Source organism: Vicugna pacos, chromosome 10, assembly GCF_048564905.1.
Source record: "Vicugna pacos chromosome 10, VicPac4, whole genome shotgun sequence".
NCBI lineage: Eukaryota > Metazoa > Chordata > Mammalia > Artiodactyla > Camelidae > Vicugna > Vicugna pacos.
The window spans coordinates 14,741,909-14,763,561 of NC_132996.1; the positions used below are offsets into that span (position 1 = coordinate 14,741,909).

Sequence of the window (21,653 nt, forward strand, 5' to 3'; positions counted from 1 at the left end):
TTTGGAATACGTTGTAAGATTAAATCAAGCCAGGTGCATGCTCAGACATACAAAGACTAACTTTTTTTTTGCTCCCTATTCTATCTCCTTGGCTTAGACCTTCTTTCCATAACCTAAGACTTAGCTCATGGTCAGGGAAACATCAAGAGACATACAGACTATCAGTTGGTAGCTTGGAACTCTGTGGCGTTCTTGCTTTCTGGGACCTACAACTTTTACAGCATAGAGGCTCTGCTCAGCCTTAAGGAAAAGTGGTGGGTGGTTTTTTACAGATCACATCATCTTATTTGGAGATTTGCTAATGACAAAACTGATTGATCTCAGAGTTATTAAAAACTGGAATATAAATAAATAATTGAATATTAGTCATAATTATAAATGAAATGATATCATTTTAATAGCATAAATTAGATTTAAATAGTATCATTTTATAATATTTTCATTTATTTTAATATTTTATACTAGTGCTGGCAGTACTAATCCTGTTAGAAACACTAAGGAAGAGTAGTTTGGAAATTCCATGTTACATTAATTCTCTACCATGAGTATATGCTAGATCATGTGTCTTTTAGTTTGCTTATGATTTGTCATGAACAAATGATTAATACCTACCTTTTTATTTAGTGTTTTTACTAATTTCCAAGCTACCTTTCTTCTTTGATGTGTTATTTACGTATCTCCATGGTATCGTCATCTTCCTTTATTTCTCCCTAGAGCATCCTTATGTGACCTATTTTAATTGGTCAACACAGTGAGCTTGAGGCTCTTCAACTGGCTTCATGTAACACATCCTCTATCACGGGGCCTTCAGAACCACTGCTGTTTTCTTTCATCTGTGCTGTAACTTTGGCCCATTTTTCCCCTTAATTCATAGTGTCGTACATTGATTCTACTCATCTTCAACAAATCCTCTTTCCCTCCTACTCCATTTGCTGTCTCATGCAGTCCTGATCCATTTTCCGTGTCTTTAGTGGAGACGGTGGCCTGCCATACTTAAGAACTATGTAGTCAGACGGACCTGGATCCAAACTCTGTCCTGTCTTTTTAATAGTTGTATGATCTTGAGCAAAGTTAGTTTTTTTTAAGTCTCAATTGCTCAATTTCCTTAACTATGAAAGACAACTCTCCAGGGTTACTGTGAGGTTATTATGAGACACGAGGCACTTGGCACTGCCCTTGGTACATGATGCTCAGTGAACACTGGGTAGTCACATGCAGATCATCCCTTACCCACAACCCTTATGTTAGATGTATTTTCAGAATGCAGAATTTCGAGAATTTTAAAAGGTATGCATATATAATATGTTACCTAAGCTCTCTAGCAGAATCTGAGGTAGCACTCTTAAACAAATTGGTTATTTCTGTAGGAAAAAACTTCTGTATGAATTTTTATACAGAATTATTAGCCTCCTGTCAGCACCTTACCATCAATTCAGGTCAGCTAGTACCACCAAATAAGTTATGGAAAAAAAACTCATTTTTCAGAAATTCTGAATCTTGGAATTGTCAAAAGGGATTGGGATTCTGTAAAACAAAAGGGGATTCTGCATTTTCATACTGTGAGCTAAAAATTATTCTCTCATTTTTCACTCTATGGCTGTTTTCTATAGTTTCTAAACGTGGGACCACAGATACTTTTTCTTACCACCAGTACCACAGCTCACTCCCCTCCCTAGGTGCCCTTGCCCATTTACTCCAGATTTCTTCAGAGAATTAAGGGACGGAATGAATAGAGCTCTTTCAGTAGGAGTTTCCTCCTTGGACGTGGAAATTCAGGTCATACTGATAAGTATTTTTTTTTCATTTCCCTGAAATTTGTTATGATGTGAAGTGTATATTGATATCTGGAGAGAAAAACACACTAAGATCATTAATCTCCATTTCTTCCTTCATGTTTAATAGCTGTGTCGTCTTAAATATTTTAACTCAAAAGATACTTAAGCAAGATTTGTGGTTAAATGTAATATATTGGCAGGTTTAGACTCTGTATATATATGTATTTTTTGTTTCATATAAATACCTAAGGGCTTTTAGAGAAACGTATGTTGTCATCTTGACTAGTTAGCATTGCTTTCTTTCTTCCACTAATGAGGATCTGTATAAATTTTTTTAGTCCATTCCTTTCTCTTTTCTATTGATTTTGGAGATTTGCTGTGAGAGTAAAAGTGGTAATCAAATCATACTCTGGTAATACATAATTATTATTCAGAATTGATTCTAGTGTTTATTTATTTTTTTAGTGTCCTACTGAAACCAAAGCAACATTTGGGGTCCACCTTAAAATAGTAGGAGACTGGACAGGTATGTAGAACATAGAGTTTTAAGACACATGCTTTGAAAATAATGAGAATGTGTTGAAGTAGTGGAACTACCAGCATGTATAGAAATGTGCACGTGTTCTCAAGCTGTTGTTTTGTTTTCCTTGTCCAGTTTTGCTTGTCCAGTTTTGACATTTATGGTTTTTTTTTCCTTGTAAGGTGCATTTTTGAAACTGGAATACTTTTGATGTCAGTAATTGTTAATAATGTATTGTTCACTGTGCTTGTAAATCATAGACTTCTACCTGCTTTTCTGAGGTGCTGGCAATAGTGGGAAAACTGAAATGTGTTTTTTAGAAAACGTGATTTTTAGAAAACGTGATTAGTGGTCAGTTTTACTTTCAAAGTAATCAACACCTGGGATTGAGATCACACGAATCTTCCGGTTCTTGCATGACTTTTTATGTGGTATGATCTGTATATAGAGCATCTCTACAACATCTTTAAATAGTGGTCATTCATAATAGTAGGTCTGTTGATGATATTTCACTCATTTATTCAATAAATTTTTATTATCTGAGAGATGCATTGTATTAAGAGTTCTGAGTAAATAAAAGACACATCAATCATTCTTATATCTTATAGATTTCTCAAAGGAAAGGATGCAAATGTAAATAAAAATAATTTTTAATCGAGTGCCAAACTAGGGGTTGGTTTGTGAAAACTATAGGATATCAGGAAAAAAAGGCAGATTCAATGTAATCTAGGGCAATAAGAGAAGCCAATGAAGAGAGATCATTTAAGTGAAATCCACAGCACTGTCAAAAATCAGGTAAGGCAGTGAGTAGACTGTGTTTGAGAAGGGCAAGTCATCCTGCCTAGCAAGCAAAGATGCTGTTCTGGGGGAGCCAACCTGGTGAAGATCTTGAATGTGTTGACAAGATATTAGAACAACTTAGAGATGTTGGGGAACCTGTGAAGGATTTAGATTGTCATAATGAAAATGGTATTGATAACTTGCTTGTTGAATGGATTAGAATCAAGGGCAGACTTATTGGTACTGGGAGGCAGAGGAGGAAAAGTCACTGGAGGAGTCGGATTGGAAACTGGGGACGAGAAGGAATGTATTTATAAGCACAGCTTAAGAAGTTAGTATTGGAAAGGTGGAACTAATTTCTATAAACATCAGACAAGGACAAGTTATTATGTGACAAGAAAGGGATATTTTAGGAAGGACCGTTGAAAGGGCTGATACAGTTAAAAGAATTGTGTGTATAAAATTCTATTTCTATAGAAAGGGCAGTAAGCTTGGAATTGGAGACTTGAAGTGGAGAAAATGTGCAACATAGAATTTAATGGGGAAACAATTATTAATACAAAGATTTTTGAGCAGTAATGACCTATTTGGAATCACAGAAAATCAGGCTTAAATCTATATTCTTCATTTGATAGCATTCAAAATAGATCATGGTAGTCCACTGTTTGTTAGAAAAATACTGGGGCAGTATGGAAGTAGTAATTTTCGTAAGTGCAGAATTAGTTAATATAAGCAGAATTGTTTTGTGCTGTTTGACAAATAAAGAATGAGTGAAGTTCTTCTCTGGTAATAATCCCAAGATAGTAAGAATTGACTTCAGTAATGAATGGTAATTGATAGAATTCTATATCTGAAGGGAAACAAGCATAATGCAGTCATAATTTAATTCATCAGGGTAAGCAGAAACTTCATCATGGCTTATTACTAGCCATTGTTACTCAGTTTCTTCATCAGGTTATTTTTCGTTGTCAGTAGCTCATTAAGCTAAATCATTATCTTATCATTTATTTTAATCTTCTGTATTAGGAACACTTAATAGTTTTAATTTTATCCTCCTTTTTTTATATATTGTGCCATTGAGGGAGAAACAAGATCATTCTATTTATTCAGAGAGTTCAGTTCCACGCTTAGATGCTCTTCAATTAATAGACTTTCTCGGTGGTTGACTTTAAATATTTGTTGATTTGGAAAAAAATGTTAAGCATTCATGCAGAGCACCACTAAATAATTCTGCCACTCTCTGGCACTTTGATTCAAAAATATTTTTGCTGTTTTAAAAAGAATAGAATTATAATTGGAAGCAAAAATGGGACTATCCCTGCTGAGATAAAAGATTATTGTTTTTTCTTATTCTAAAAGAATTGATTATTAGGTATTACTCAGTATTAAGAGCAATAGGTACAGAAAATATCAAAGAGCTGCTTAGGAAGTTGAAAGTCAGAGGTTTACTTTTCTAAGCTGACTTAAAGAGATTTCACAGTGACTTTTTCTTTCCTGAAACATGTTCTGCCTGGGCAGGTATCAAGAACAGGTTCAAGACCACCTCAGGGGCCTAATCCAGGACTATCCAGCTGTAGAGATCAAAGAGCATATCTAACACAGGACAAGGAGGCATCAGAGTCTTGGATCTGTTGTCTGGCTTTTTATTTTAACCAGACCTCTAGTTGCATCTCCTAAGTGTGTAAAAGACTCATTAAATTTAGAAGATTCTTGAGACTTCTTAAACACAGTTTAGGTTTTTCCTTGAAATGATGATGGCAGAGGAGCAGAGTGAATGATCCAAGCAGATTTCACTTTGCATTGAATTAGCATTTTGTCGCCTTTCTAGAATGAATTCTGCCTTCCAATTTCAAATATATGATCACATTCTGATTGCCAGTTGGCTTGATTATCATTCTAATGGTCCAAAATGTCTTGTTACTTTCTTCATTAAGTATTATTACTATTGAGTAGTGTCTGAGATGTTACACTGTTGGTTGATTTAATGGTATAAGTAGCAGCTTACTCTAGAGAAGTTTTGAGTTTTACTCTAAAAGAGTACATACCTAATATCGATATGTAATTAATCTAAAAATGTTGTCATTGTTCCATCCAGTAATTAATGGATTGACAGTAACTGGATAAACAGGCAACAAAGGGCTTATTGTATGTGTCACATACAGTTTTTCCTTGAATCTTGGTTATCAGTTTCTACATTGTCTGTTGGTAAATCTTGGTACAATCAAAAGATGCAGTTAACTTGAGGGTTAAAATTGGGAAAACAGGGCCATATAATATAAATTCATCTTGATCACATAATCCATTGATACAATACAAGTAATCTTAGATAGAGCTTTAGTTAAAGACTGGGCCAAAAGAGGTGATAACTCATCTCTCCATCTCTGTTTACTTTTACATCACTGTATTAGCTGGCCTTGTTTCATATTCCATCTAGCTGATTGTTTAAGAAAAGATTCAAACAGAATAAGCGTAATATATTTTAAGTATTTTTTCACTTGGGGAGCTTCTTTTAAGTCAGATTATGACTACTCTAAATTGTAAAAATGTTATTATCACATAATGACATGTTTTAGAACAATTATGACGTTTACCTTGCTCTGTATGTACCTGTGAATGGCTTTTGGTTGTGAAAAAACAAAACAATGAAAGTACTGCTGTTGAAGGATGTGCCAGAAGAAAAGATCTACAGTGACTAGAAATACTCTTCTTGTAACGAGACTGGCAAATTGTTGTTTCTATGACTAGCAGATTATAATGGCTAGTCATTTGTAGAAGATAACATTGAAACTATTTGTTCTTCTGGCTAATAATCAAATATTTATTAAATACTTTATGCCAGACACTGCGCTAGTGTCTGGAGATACAGCATTGATGAAATAGACAAGATCCCTGCCCTTATACAGACTGTATTGGAGTCTGTTAGAGACCTCCAGCAAACAAAAAGACAAATCAATATATAACGTGTTAGACAGTGACAAGTTCTATAAAGAAAAACAGAGAAAGGTAAGGGAATAAGAATGATGGAGGATGGTAGTGCTATATTAGATAGAGTGTTCAGCGTGGACTTCCTGAATAGACATGTAAGTAGATGAGGGAATAAATCAAGTGGATTTCAGGAAGAAGCATGTTTAGGCAAAGGAAACAGTACGTGCAAAGTCCCTGGGGGTGGGAATAACTTTGGATATTCAAGAAGCTGCAGGAGTCTCAGTGAGGCTGGAATGGAGACAGTGAGGGGGATAGTAGTGGGAAGTGAGATCAGAGAGGGGAGGATCAGACTCTGTCCGCTCTAGGGGGAGTTGGATTTTAATTGGATTGAGATAAAAAGCATGATTTTGGAGTCTCCCTCTGAATGGTTATCCATTTTGTTGTAATACATATTGTCTAGTGTTTGACAGGTTGAGGGTTTTTTTTTTGTTTTTTAAAAAAAGACTGAGTTTAGGGAGAAGAGGGGAAAGGTGGAACTTCTGAGAAAACAGGTTAAACTTTGTTGATGGAGGGGAGATGTATCATCATTTTGAGTTGCCTCAGTGGTGGTTCTGTCTCCTGCCATATGGCCCTGGTTTATGGGTTCTGGTAGCCTCATCTACACCTTTTGTCCCACTAGCTCGTATGCATGGTAGTAGCTTCTTCTTTTTTTTTTTTAATATATATTTTTATTGAAGTGTAGTCAGTTTACTATGTTGTCAGTCTCTGGTGTACAGCACAATGCTTCAGTCACATATACAGATACATATATTCATTTTCATATTCTTTTTCACTATAAGTTACTACAAGATATTGAATATAGTTCCCTGTGCTATACAGTAGAAACTTGTTATTTATCTATTTTATATATAGTAGTTAGTATCTGCATCTGGGAATCTTTAGTATCTTCATGGATTTAAAGCCTTGAACTAGATTGGATCACACAGGGCAGTAATTCTCCATCACGTGAGATCCAACACCTTATTTTATAACACTTTATATGCCCACTTTACATTCTTAAAATGCAGTTTGTAGATATTATGTACACAAATGATTTATCTAAAAATCAATATAATGTTTTAATCCTAGTGTAAATGAGCTATGTAAATAATTTATAGTGAACTATTTACATTCAGTAGTTAAATTTTCAAGCATGACTACACTAGAAGTCATATTGAAATAGGTGACTTGTACCCGTATACAGAGCGGTCATGAATAAGACAGTTCTAAATGCAGGCTCCCAATACAATTCAAATACTGTGAGCACTAATTTCTTTATGATGTGCTTTTCCGAAATGGTGAACATCTTTTGGTTGAGTTCTGGACACAACAAAGTACAGTATTATTTCAGTTTACCGGGTGGTTGCAATCCTACAAATTTCAGTGAATTCAAATCATGCAAAAATGTTGCATCTTTTATAATTATTAGTGAATTTTTCATTTACATAAACGTCCAGCAAGTCATTTAAAAAGCATTTAGGTTGTGAGACAGTTCCTGTTGCATGCTGTTCTCTACAGCATGTCAGGATGTCTGCTGTCTCTGACCCCTATTCTCTAAATTTCAGTAATTTTTTTTTTTATCATCATTATGAGAACCAAGTTGCCTTCAAAAGCTCTCAGAACTGCCTCTAAGAGCGGGCATTGTCCCATGAGAGTAACTAACTTAAAAAATGTGCATATAGATAAAAAAGAAATCTAACAGAGGACAGAGCCCTGAGACATTTCAACATGTGGAGCTCAACAAAGGTGACGAAGAAACAGTGGCTACTGAGATAAGAAGGCAACCAGGCACGTCTGTGTCCTGGACACCAGAGGATGGCGTTTCAGAAAAGAGGACTGGATCGATTGAAACAAATGCTGCTGAAAAGTGGAGTGAAATGAGGCTGAATTAATGTCCTTAAGAATCATGTTTTTAATGGAGTACTAGGAACAGAAGCCTGACTGAGGCAGGTTCCAGAGACAACAGTAGTAAGGGAAGAATGAGAGATGGTAAGCACAGAGAAGCCCAGCAGTGTGCTGGGGCCAGCTCGTGTGAGCGCAGGGGGCCATTGGGTTAGTCTTTTCCAACTCTGCATTCAGTGAAGTTATGTTTGATAGCTTCAGATCTTCTACAATGTGAAGATTTATTCCAAAGAAATTGACAAACACCATAAAGCAGGAATTTAAAAAATTTTAAAGACCTGGCTATCAAATATTTGCCAAAACACCACTGGACAAATTCTAAGGATTTTGGATATAAAATGAAGTAAAGAAATAGGGTAGTAGTTGAGTGGAGAGGCTATCGGGACAAGGCAGATATAAGTTAGAGTATGTATAGCATAAATATATACATATATTTAATGTGAACTATTATGTTTATATACATCTGGAATCAATATGAATAATAAGAATGAAATAGAAATGGAAACATTGATAATGCTGGAGAGATAGAGGGTATAATTAGGGGAGCAAAGTCCTCGAGGGTCTCCTAATGGATTCCAGAAGGACTGGGTACCAACATACCACTGGAGGAGTTGACCTTAGATAAGTCAGCTGGGCAGTTCATGCTTCATAGGAAGACAGAGGAATTGGTTGCAGAGCATGGCTACAGACAGGTTGGAAAGGAATGGAATTTCTCTTCTGATTCCTTCTGTGTTTTTGGTGAAGTAAATAGTAAGGTTATCACTGAGAATGAGGAAGGGGGTAAGTACACTGAGTTTTGAGGAAAAGGAAGAAGGTGTAATGTATCATTTGAAATAATAAATTGATGAGTGAAGCATGGTGGCCCTTCTGAGTTGTGCTAAGAGGCTCACTGAGATGCATGGTCCAAAATTTAAAGTGAGACAAGTCAGAATAATTGTGAGTTTTTTTCCAGGCATGGTCGGCCCACTTCTTCAGTGAGCTATTGAACAGGTGGGGAGTTGGATTTAACCAGCATTGGTCCACTCCTGATTAAATTCACTATAGCTGTCATCTCCAATCCATTCTCTGCACTGTAACCATAGAAACTTCAAAGCATGAATCAAGTTAAATCCCTTCTTTTGCTTCAAACACATTAATAGCTTCCCATTACTCCTAGGATAAAGAAAAAAATACTTACAATGGCCTAGAACAGCCTCCTTGCTCGGGCCCTGACCTACCTCTCATCTTGATTCAATTTGTTTCTTCTCTGCGCAACAACACCATTAGTTTTTCTGTTCCTTTTGTTTCTCTTGCTACCTCCCACCATATATCTATATATCTATATATCTTGATTTCTATGTACCTGTCACTCTCCACTGCCCCTTCCCACCTTTATCCACATAGGTCCCTAGTATCTTTAAATCATAGCTCAGGACCTGCTTCCTCTAAGAATTTCAGGTCATGTTTCTTATATGCTGCCATCGCTACATTTCTTTTCTTAAGAGCACTTCTCTCCATTGGTAACTGTATATTCAGAGTCGATCATTGGTGTAACAAGTTTCTCCAATAAGCTATAAGCATTATCATAATAGGGACCTGGACCTCTTTTTGCTCACCATTGTACTCAAGGGCCTATTCACATGGTTGTTCCTAGTAAATGTAAATATTTGTTAAGTGGAGGGAGGGAACGACAGAAGGAAGGAGGAAAGGAAGGAAGGAAGGAAAGCAGGCGACACATCCTCTGCTTCATGAAAAATCAAGCAGGAGGGACAGGCGTCCCACACATAAACAAATGCAGTCCGTGTCCACCAAAACAGAGGACGCAGATGCATTGGGAGGGGTATTTGGGAGACTTTCTAGGCCAAAATGAGTGTTAGGGATAAACAGAATTTGTCCACAGTGGGAGATTCTTCCAGGGAGAAAAATAGCTTGAGTCATAGCTCAGAAGGGTGAATTGTCATGGAGTGTCAGGAGAATGTCTTGCTGCTGGAGGGCAGACTGGGTGGCATCCAGAGGTCGTGTTATGGGGGAGCTGGCAGGAGTTGCTGCATAGCTTGGTCTTTACCATAAAGATGTTAGTGAAAAATTGAGCGGTTTTAAACAGGGACTGAAACCAAATTTGTACTATACATGGGTCCCCCTGCTGGTCGTGTACAGATTGGAAAAGAGAAAGATGAGGTGAGAAGGAAAGACACCAAATCAGAGATTCATCAGAGTGTCAAGGAGGCAGAGGAGATAAAAGCTTCCGGGAGGGGGTGATCTCTGGTGGCCAGGGGGATGAGACCGAATAGTAATGGGGGGGGGTACTGCTTTACCTTATAAAAATCATGTGTTTTGGAAAATTCCGGGAAGAAGTTTGGGGATGGTACAGATTGCTGTGAACTACTGAGTAAAACAGAGACCAGTAAGTAGAGAGAGTGAGGGTACAAAGAAAAGCACATAGCAAATAGGCCTATTTCTGAATTCTTCCAATTTCTAAATTCCCCCTGAATTCTGAAAGTGATTGACTTTATACTGATTTGCCTATTACTAGCAGTGGGAGATGTGTAGCAGATACATGTGCAATTACTTATATAACTGTCTAGGTAGATGTGGGCAGAATGAGGATTAGCATACAATGTTTTAAAGTATGTATTATGGTGTATAATGAAACATTGCCAACTCCAGCCTCATGTGAGTCTCCGTAGAAATCATTGAGGACATTCAATTAGCTAATTAAATGGAATTTAACATAACTCATTTGCTATCATAATGCAATAAATCATTCAATAAATATGAGCTGTGGTTAGATTCCATATTTCATAGCCTCACAATTCAAGGAAGTTTTTCTATCAGCGAAAGAAATTCATATTACAATTTAAATGCCCATCTGTTCTCAGGGGAAAGGATAAATCGTTTTCCCCTTGGTTTCTCAGTTTATGAACATGAAATCTATGCTGTCATTTTTCAGGAGATGACAGCTCACTTATAATGCCACAGAAAATACAGAGACTACTTAGTAAATGATTGCAATTCACTACTCATTAAGTTTTATTCTAGTTCAGTCCTTTTACAACCCCAAAGATAGGGAAAGTACAAAATTTTTGTTTTCCATCCAATAAAAAAATGTTGCTTTTTCATTTTGAAAATAAGCAAATTGTACAATTTCTGGACTTAGAAGTAGAGTCATCATTCAAAGTGGTTTGTTTGCATGGATTGTTATGTTTTTATTCTGAAGTATTTTGTTCCTAAGTTTGGATTCTCTGTTATCTACTGTTTTCTGCTTGATTTTATTATATAATAACAAAGGAAATAGGAATAGTGAAGAATTTCCTTAGTCACGTAATTTCTTAAGCAGTGTCAAAAATACGACAATAATGTACTGGGTGGTCAAGAAGGAATATGTTGTTTTGCCAAACCGATCTGGTGTTAATGGACTAAATAATTTCTAAGCCAGAAAGACAAGGATTTTGTGCCATTATCATTACCATGAGGAACATTTTTAAGTACTCATTTGTTTGATGTGATTGCTAAGCACTTTATAAAGGAGGCTAAATGAATATAGTTCCTGTTCTCTAAAAACGTGTAATTTTTAAAGCAAAATTGTAACTTAATGGATTATAATCGTATAGACAAGTTTCTTTGATGTCATCCAAATGAACCTACCTAAGACATTAAGTATGTTCATGACAAAGGAATATACTTAGCTTCCACGGATTCAAAGGTAATTGGGTAAGGGAACTTTGGGAAGAGAGTCTAGTAAAAATGCTCTTGCTCTTAATACGATTTTGAACAAAGGAGGAGGGTGGGATTTCATAAACAGATATAAATGGAGTAGGAAGACTAAGCTCTTCCATGAAATGAGATACTGAGAGAATTTGGAAGGGACAGTTAAATAATGGACATGGAATGCCAAGGAGCCCCAAGAAACACACTTGAATAGATAATAAAGTAAGTGAGGAAGAGTTAAGATGGTCTGCTGCAGCGTGCAAGAGCTTAAAAATAGTTAATCTTATTTTTCGTTGGCACTCTGTTGAGAAACTAGTCATATGTTTTGGGATGTAGCTGTCAACATCATTAGGAAGGAAGAGGAAGGAGAGAAGATACACATAGAGAACTTGGCATATCCTGGTGTTTGCAGTGACGCTACCTAGCAGAAAGGGATGTCTCTGATTGGAGCAAATAAGAAAACACGTTTTAAGGGTTAGACTGTCATTCAGGAATAGTCAAGTGATTTATCATCCTTTCTTCCCCTAGCTACTTCTTATCTGTGATGTATTCCTCTGGCATTACACTTTCACCATGACAGTGAAAATGTTTTGTTGGCGCTGAAATGGCGGCCTGCTTAGTGGTGGTTTGGAATGCTGTGTTTTTGCTGGTTGAGATACAGCGCTCAACTGTACAGACTATCAAAGCTGGCAGCCAGCGGAGTGAAACAGACCACCAGGGTTAAGAAGGAAACCCAGTAGAGATGGGACATTATCTTTTTCTAGGTCTGGGAATGAATTTACGTAAACAAATACTCATTCTTGCTTTTTCCACAGAGCAGAAACAGAGGCAAGATTTTTCAAATCATCTTTTAAAAAAAGGTTCTTAATTGTATTTACTCCATATTATATTTACTTGTTTGTTTATTTTGCTAGAGGCGTTGGCTTATATAATACAAACTTCTAAAAAAAAAGATCCTAAACCTGTCAGAGGCATCTATTTGGTGTTTACTGTTTTTTTCATATTAAAAAGAAGTCACAAAGGAAAAAAATCGATGTAACTTTGATGAGAGTAGAGAATCAAGTGATATAAAGACAAAGATTTCTTTACAGAATAGAACACTTGAGAGGAACGTGCAGTTTTTGTAGCTATAAAAGCAAAATATTTAAAACTGTTAATTCTTCCCAAAATGATTTATAGGCTTGATATAATTTCAATTAAAATCAGAACTCAAAATAAAAAGTGATATTAATTATTTGAAGAAAGTGGAAGAAAACAATTAAAAATGAGTAACAAGAAAATCTAGAAAAAATTTGAATAACAAGATAGGACTGGCTCTATTAAAACATAAAGTGAAATGAGTTTTACAAACAAACAAAGAATTCACAGGGCTAAATAATGTGCCCAGGAACATGAAGCTATTAAGTGGATGAGTTGAGATTTGAACTCAGGCTCAGCTTATGCTAAAGTATGTGCTAATTTATTACACTACCTCCTATAAAGTTCAAGTAGTTTAAGCACTGTGGTACTAGAGCAAAAGTGACAAGAAATACATTAACAAAGGACAATAGCCTAGAAACAGACCCTTTAATACATGAAAATACATATCATATGAAAAAGAGAAGTGCCATAAATCAATATGAAGTGTTAGTTTTTAAACAGTCAAAGCATGTGGCACTTAACTATAAAAAATTAAATCTTTAGGTGACCAGAAATTACTTCCAGGTAAGTTAAGTGCTTTAAGGTAAAGAAGTTAATCTGTAAAGGTGTCAGAAGAAACTACAGAAAATAAAGTCTCCTTGTGAAAGGCCACTCTATTATGGAAGAACTCACAAGAGAGAAGTAGGTAGATTTAACGACACAAAACCTTTAAATCATGCCAAAAAATAAAAGCGAATTGAACAACAACAACAACAAAAGTACTTATAGCAAATGCACACTAATACCTTCCATATATAAAGAGCTCCTTTAAATAAGAAATAAACTGAAAAAAATAGATGGATATATTCTGTAAACAGAGTAAATCATCATAATATTCAAATAAATGTTAATTAGAATAGCCATAATACTTTTTTCACCGCTCAGGTAACAAATATTTTCTTTGTTGATAATATCTGTTGCTGATGAGGATGCAAAATATTGACGTTTTACTCTCAAGAATATGCGATTATGGTTCATTAAGAAGATGTAACTTACTTTGCCATAGCAAATCAGGAAATTTATGTAGGCGTGGTAAGACATGTTTGAGCTGGAACACAGAAGTTAAAATAAGAGCTTTCTAGGCAGAAAAGGGCACTTAGGAAGGAGGATTACATTGCCACAAAAGGCATGGTGTCATTAGCAAACAGTAAGATGATGATATAGCTGAGCTTAGAGTTCACAGTTAGAAATATTAGGAGATAAGGCTGTTTGTAGGAGCCAGTTTTTTTTAAAGAATATTGAACACCAAGCCAAACAAATTGAACTTGATTCTGTAGTCCACAGGAGATTGGGAACCTCTGCTGCAGCACCTAACCTAATTACGCTGAAAATAAAAATAAAAACAAAATTAATACTAGGAGGCATAGTTGGTGAAGGTGTCTTCAAGAAATGGGAATCTGAGTTGGCCCTGAAATTTTGGACAGGGCTTAGTTAAATGGACAGGCAACCCCAGTGTGGGGGATGCACATGCTAAAGAAAACCGGAGAAATGGAGGAAAACCCGTATTTGTCCATTGAAACAACCTAACGAAGAAAGTGAATTTGAATATTTGCTTGTTGCTGTTTCCTAATCCATCATTTCACATACTTGGTCTTTGACCAGGAGGTCCTGTGGTTAAGAACAGAGAAGTCTCCCAGGGCACAGTTAGTTTTGATAGATTTCAAAGGACCATATATTTCATACCATTTATTTTGTTGCCCAGGGTTTTAGGTTAGAACTTCATAAAAACATTAGAAAGAAAAAAACCTTCAGTTTCTCTGGGTCTTGGATAAAATTGCCTATTCCTTCTTGAATATACGCCCAGGGGGTGTTCAGAGTTTGTGCAGAAAGCAGGGACTGAATTAGTATCAAGCTGAGCCTTGATCACTTTGAGGTGTTTCTTTTGTTGAATGCCAACATTGTCAAAAAAGCACATTTGCTGTGACAAATAAAAAGAAAACATTTGCCTTAAGAGGTAGATTGTGGAAAGCTTAGTAACAATAATGTGTGCATCTAAAAATGCCTCTGTTACTTGCTTTCACTTTCCTTGAATCTTTGTTCTATTTTTTTTTTTTCATCCTGTCAATTTTTGGAGTTTCGACTCTGTGGCAATAGAAGAGAATTTATATTTTATAAGGAAGTCAGTTATAGACATTGATTCATTGATGTATTTAGAGGCCAAGAAGTCTATTTGCAGTTCTTTCAAAAGCAGCTTTTGATTTTTTTAAAAAAAATAGTATGTTTAACAAGTAGGAACTGGAATAATGAATATTAAAGGAACAGACTTTTATCACTGGGTTTGCGCTGAAAATAAAAGGATCTGTTAAATAGTTTTCCTTTGTGTAATGCCTCTTTGCCTACCTGCAGACCTTACACTGTTGAAGGCACCAGGTGTGGAGGCAGACAGACTGTACAGGACCCTGGTGCATTTTTCTCCTATTATGTAATCCTCAGGCAAGAAGAAAAGGGAGGGAGGAGGGGAGAAAAGAGAGGACAGGATTTTCTCTCCTGAAAATGAGGCAGAAGCCGTATGATGCAGGAGGAGGAACACTCCACTATGAGTGTTTTTCTTTTTTGGAGGGAGGGTTGTTTCTGTTTCTCTTTTTGTTTCCGTTTTTTAAATCTGTTTGGCTCTTGCTAGCTATGTGGCCCCGGGCCAGTCCGTCAGCCAGTCTGGCTTTGAGTCTCCTCACCTACAACGTGTGGCGTTGGTGCAGTTGTCTCATTTCCCCACCCGTTGCTGATGTAAAGCTGGATGATTCTTTCCAGAAAAATATACCTTAAAATGAGGGTAATTTAATTGCACATCAAGTAAGAATGGTAACAGATTAATTTGGGGATAGTTGGGAAAAACTCACAGGGAATATTGTGGAAGATAAATGCCAGGTGCGGGATTTTAGTGATGGCTTTCTCTCTAGCTCCTTTCAGAGGACTGGCTCCTTTATGGACTCTGGTTGTTTATATTGTCCTCTGTGTTCTCATCTTCTGAGTTGCCCGTGTGGGCTTGTTTTTCTTGGATAAGACAAGTACAGGATTCTGCTTTTTGGGTTCTTTTTTTTAATATCCCTTTGACATGGGATATTTGTAGAGATGTAGTTTTATATAACCAGGCCATGCCGCCGATTGGGTTTTCTTAATCTCTAGAATTGCAGTCCATTTCCATTTTGAATTTTATCAACAGAAGATTTGTCTATATCTTTAATGGGAAAATAGTCTTGCCTCTACAACTAGATTTTCTGATTTATCTAAAATAGTATTAATTTGAACGCTTTTGATATTGCTTTGAAAGCAGTATTTTAAATAGCAACTATTGTTACTCAGGACTGAGTTACCATGGTAATAAAGAACATTCACTTGAAATTAAACTTTTCAGGAAAGGAAAATTTATAGTCTGTAACTTTCTAGTTGGTTTGGATGGACTACTGGAAATCTGCCTTTTAATTCTCATTTTTTTGAAGTAATTTGTTTTTCCTAAGATTAGTTTGCATATTTTTTTTTCCTAAGGAAAATTAAACACTGAATTTTGACACACCATTAATTTCTTTGAATCCCTGGGGGGACAGCTTTCCCTCTTTAAGTAATTTTGTAATTATATTCTCATTTCTTTTTCAAATAGATAGGCGGAGGAAAACTGTTTCCTTCTTACCTTCTAAGTTCTTTGGCTGGCCTAATAATTAAATTGGCATAACAAGGAAAAACACCCAAATTCAATTTAGTTACGTATGGGAACCCCAAAGATATGAGGCTCCCTGGCAGTCAAGCACTTGAGGCTTGTAAGCCATCACCAGGTATCTTCAAAGGGGAGGAAGGTAATTCACGGGAAGATGGGAATAGCAAATGTTTGGTAAGGAAATGTTTTCCATGCCATGCAGATAAATCTTTTTGATGTAAAAAGTTATCTCTGGTAATAGCTCTTCCTAGTAAGGCCCTCTATCTAAATCCTTTCAGGCAGTTAAGGGGAGGGTAAAAACTCCTCCTGAGTCAGTTGGGCCTTGATTGTCTTTAGCTTGAAATAACCCACATACCGAAGTGGCACATTCTGGGCGGCCTGCCCTGAACACCATCGCGCTGTAATAGCATTGCCGTTCTTTTGTTGTCCTGGCATTTCTTGTGATAAGAGGGGCTGCCCTTGAGAATAAGAATTTGTTTTCTTCATAGTGTGTGACAAACAATAGGTCCTTAATAGAAGTTTGTTGAGAGAGTGAAGAATGAATAAAGCATGATTTAGCTGATAAAAGTTCACTGGGCTCAAAGTGTTAGTTTTACTCTCAATTTTAAATCCTCTGTCATTAAAGGTTATGTAGAAGTCAGCAAAAATACTAGCAAAATTATTTGCTTCGTCTGGCATCTTGGATTAGAAGGACTTCTTTTTTGGTTCGTTTCACCTTTTCATAAAACCTCCCTGCTTCTTTTGCTTTCTGTTACCAGTGTATCCAGGCAGAGTTGGTGGTTCTGTTTTTCTGGGTATTTGGAGTATGCATTTGTCACTTATTTATTTGTAGGGTACATAGCTTTTGATAACACACTTCTTCCTTACTAGACCTTTAGTTTATTGAAGATCCAACTGGGTGCCTGATTTTTAGTACGTGATCACAAATAGTTGCTAAAAAAAAATTTAAATGTACAAATTTTGTTTGTATATTTAATTAGTACTTCCCAAATGCTATGGGAAAAATTAATTCGTACCTTCTCTTTTAAGCAGCATGTGCATATGTGTGTGCGTGTGTGTGCACACTGCTTCTGCATCAGTGTTGTGTCTTCCTCAGGAGGTAGAAAAGGGGACAGTGTTACAAAAACTGTAATGTAGGGTGTGTGAATGACAAGCGCCCTTGAAGGGGTGTGTGTGTGTGTGTGTGACAGTATACATATCTATCTTTTTAAAAACTATTACTCTTAGATAAGTTCTCTTAAAAATACAAACAAGATATAGGTGAAATAAAAGTTAATGCCTTTTAACCTCCTGTTTCAAATCTTAAACTTTTTTTTTCTTGACTCTTTGGTATACATGCCTGTAGACTTCCTAGATATATTGTGGATGAAGTCATCCAACACCTTAGAGACACTGGAAAGCAAGAGAGAACTTCTTATATGTGATGACTATGAACCCCTTAACTAGACTCATGTAAAGGACTCTTTGACTACAGCTTTGAGCAATACATTGTGATAGGCATTCTCGAAGCTTTGAAGGGCTCTCTGGTGACAGTTTGCAGGCTGAGAATGACTAATGAGAGAGACTGTCACTGAAGTGGGCTCCTTGAGCTCAGTGAAGCTGATGAGGTCCCTGAGAGGCAGGGGCTAAGGGGCAGCATGTAACTGATAAAGCCAAGATGAGTGTGGCTACCATTATTGGCAGCATGGCTGGAATAGTGTTCAGAGTGGACTGACCTGCTGAGATCTTTGGTGTTGACTAACTGACCATGGTGTCCTTAGGACACAAATAGATGGGCAGCCTCGTAAAGTTCTACTTGATTTGTACAAATGAAAAGAAAATTCAGGGATTGGCAAACAGAAGCATGACCTGAATCATCTCAGTAAGAGTCACGGCCCTTCATCCAGTTCCCAGATTTGAGTCAGTTTATAGATTCTGAACTCCTTTAATAAGGGGATAGTCCAGTCCCTTTGAGAACAACCCTTCAACGTGTCAAGGATAAAACTGTAAAATGACCCAGTTACTCTGCGGCTCTTTGGACGGGTTGACTGTGCATGGGTGGAAGAGAAATATTCAACTTTGGGGGAATGAAACATTAACTCTAATGTGACACTGTTTCCTGAGGAAATAAAATATTACTATAGTAGACCAATAACAGTAAGGTCTTACGGGAAGTTAATGAAGTTTTTTGTTTGTTTGTTTTTTAACATTTTTTATTGATTTATGATCATTTTACAATGTTGTGTCAAATTGCAGTGTAGAGCACAATTTTTCAGTTATACATGAACATATATATATATTCATTGTCACATTTTTTTCTCTGTGAGCTACTATAAGATCTTGTATATATTTCCCTGTGCTATGTAGTATAATCTTGTTTATCTATTCTACAATTTTGAAATTCCAGTCTATCCCTTCCCACCCTCTGCCCCCTTGGCAAACACAAGTTTATATTCTATGTCTATGAGTCTGTTTCTGTTTTGTATTTATGCTTTGTTTTTTTTTTTTTTTTTTTTTAGATTCCACATATAAGCGATCTCATATGTTATTTTTCTTTCTCTTTCTGGCTTACTTCACTTAGAATGGCATTCTCCAGGAGCATCCATGTTGCTGCAAATGGCATTATGTTGTCAGTTTTTATGGCTGAGTAGTATTCCATTGTATAAATATACCACCTCTTCTTTATCCAGTCATCTGTTGATGGACATTTAGGCTGTTTCCATGTCTTGGCTATTGTAAATAGTGCTGCTATGAACATTGGGGTGCATGTGTCATTTTGAAGTAGGGTTCCTTCTGGATATATGCCCAGGAGTGGAATTCCTGGGTCATACGGTAAGTCTATTCTTAGTCTTTTGAGGAATCTCCATACTGTTTGACTTTAGTCTGTGTCATGATAAGCCCAGTGGGCCCCTGAATCCACCCTAATTCCAGAATGCATGACGGGAATAAACATACTCAGCACTGTCAGAATCCCGTTATTAATAGAATCTCCTGCTTCTCTCTCCTTTATATTATTTTTGTCTTAATTTACTCTTGATGTTTTGTACTTTTAGGTAGAAAGAAATATTTCTCATGTCTTACTGCTAGTCTTAAATTTACTTCTTCATCCATGCCATTGTTTCTTCTTTAACTGCAATAGGCAGACCCCATGCTTTTGTAATTCTATAAAAATTGTGAAAGTGTACATGTTTGAAGACCTCACCCCCAGCCCCTACCTCATGAACCAGAACCTGGGCTTGACCAACTTGCTTTCTTCTGTGCAATTCCGTTTCCAAAGAGAAGGATGTATTTTGAACTCTTTTTGGGGTTTTGTGGTACAGTATAGGGGATGGGTAGAAAATGACTAGAGAAGTGAGAGAAAGGAATTTTCATTGGAAGGGATTGAGTTTCATTTAAAAAAAAAAGCAAGAAGAACAGAAAATTGAATGTAGAAGGGAAAGATAGAAGAGAAAAAAAAAGTGATACAAGTACCTATTCCTCTTAACTTGAAAATAGTAACAGGAAATCCTTGGGGGTTAAACGCTGCCTTTCAGTAGAGGATGTTGACACAGACCCTCAGTGGAAGGAGTGTAAGAGAGTTTAAAAGATACTATGAAGTCATGTACAAAACAGAAAGACTCTCAGACATAGTAAACAATCTCATGGCTACTGGGGAAAGGAGGTGGGAAGGGATAAATTTGGGAGTTTGAGATTTATGAATGTTAGCCACTATATAAAAAAATAGATAAAAAATAGTTTCTTCTGTATAGCACAGGAAACTATGCTCAATATCTTGTAATAACCTTTAATGAAAAAAATGAAAATGAAAATATGTATGTGTATGCATGACTAGGGCATTGTGCTGTGCACCAGAAATGGACACATTGTGATTGACTATACTTCAATAAAAAAATTAATAAATAAAATTTAAAATTTTTAAAAGACGTTTATGGACACTTAAAATGTACTCTCTTCTCACTCCTACTCACCTTCCTGTGTATTAATGGTTTATTTTTGAGCAATCCTATGAAATTGGAATTGCCCTATTATCTTTGGATGAATAGCCGGTCTTTAACTTGGCACTGCACAAAGGCCAGGCCACCTGGATCCCGGTTATTGTCAAGTTACTTCTTTTTCCATGACATTGATCCTCCTGCATCTCCTGTATATTTGTGTTAAATTACCATCACTGGGCATTGTTTTCTTAAAATAATGGATAACTTTTGAAGTAGAAGCTGATTCATCATCAGCAGTGTTCGTGTGTTCAGTGAAATCGTGATGGCTTCCAGCGTGGATGACAAATATTGACAAACATTTTGTTCAGGTTACATGCTCATCACCAACTTTCTTGAAAAAAGCAAATAAATTTAACATTTACTTTTTTGTTAATCATTATCTTTTCTTGGTTTATTACTGTTGAATTGATTTATTATATTTCATAATAAAAGACTATAAGGGTGTTCAGTCTACTGAACTACTGTATACATTTTAGAATGTTTAACCTCTGTTTCCTATATATTTTTCATATCAGTGTAGATTATAATTTTCTACATTTCCCACTGACACTGTCACCTGAAGGCTTGATGGCTGTGTGCATCTCATGGACTGCAGGACGGGGCATGGTGCAGCTGGCTAGTACACCACATGGCCTGAAGGGCCACTTGGTTATTTCTTCCACCATCAGCCCAGATTAGATGATATTACTTGTTCCAAAGTATGCATGTCTGAGGGCGTTTCTGAGAGCATTTCGTCTTAACAATGAACTTCTGTACTTGCAGTGAAGGTGTTAGTTACGTTACTTCTGGAAAGGACTAGAAAGGAAATGATTTATTCTGACTTAACTACACACACATGCATCTAGCCCAGTACAAACTAAGAATGTGACAGGATGTCTGAGTACAAAGTGGAGGTCTGTCCTGTTGCACGTTGGGTTCACCAGAAACTGACTTTGAGGAGTAATTTGTGGATGTAAAATGAGTTTCAGGGATCAGTACCTGTGAAGGGAGGGGGAAGCTAAGTGGGATTGGGTAGAGGAAGAAGCTGAATCCCCATGTGGTCTCTACAAAGCCTCAGCCAAAGTGATGGGAAGCTCTGGGGCAAATACTGCCCATCAGAGTTGCCTGTGTCCAGATGAAACACCCCTGGCTGCTCTGTTTAGTCACTGGATTCCAGCTGTTCTGGGAAAGGCGTTTCCCCTGCACCTGAGGCAGACTCTGATATCTGAGGGCTGGAGGCTGCC

At 36.7% G+C, this 21,653-nt stretch overlaps 1 protein-coding gene across 1 annotated transcript in view; it reads left to right on the forward strand.

Moving 5' to 3' along the window:
- The window catches only part of NOX4 (NADPH oxidase 4), a 126,258-nt gene that overhangs the window by 69,329 nt on the left and 35,276 nt on the right, over positions 1–21,653 (forward strand). Inside the window, exon 12 of the mRNA XM_006218368.4 lies at positions 2,241–2,301. Coding sequence (XP_006218430.2) covers positions 2,241–2,301 — 61 coding nt within the window. The remainder of the gene's footprint in view (positions 1–2,240; positions 2,302–21,653) is intronic.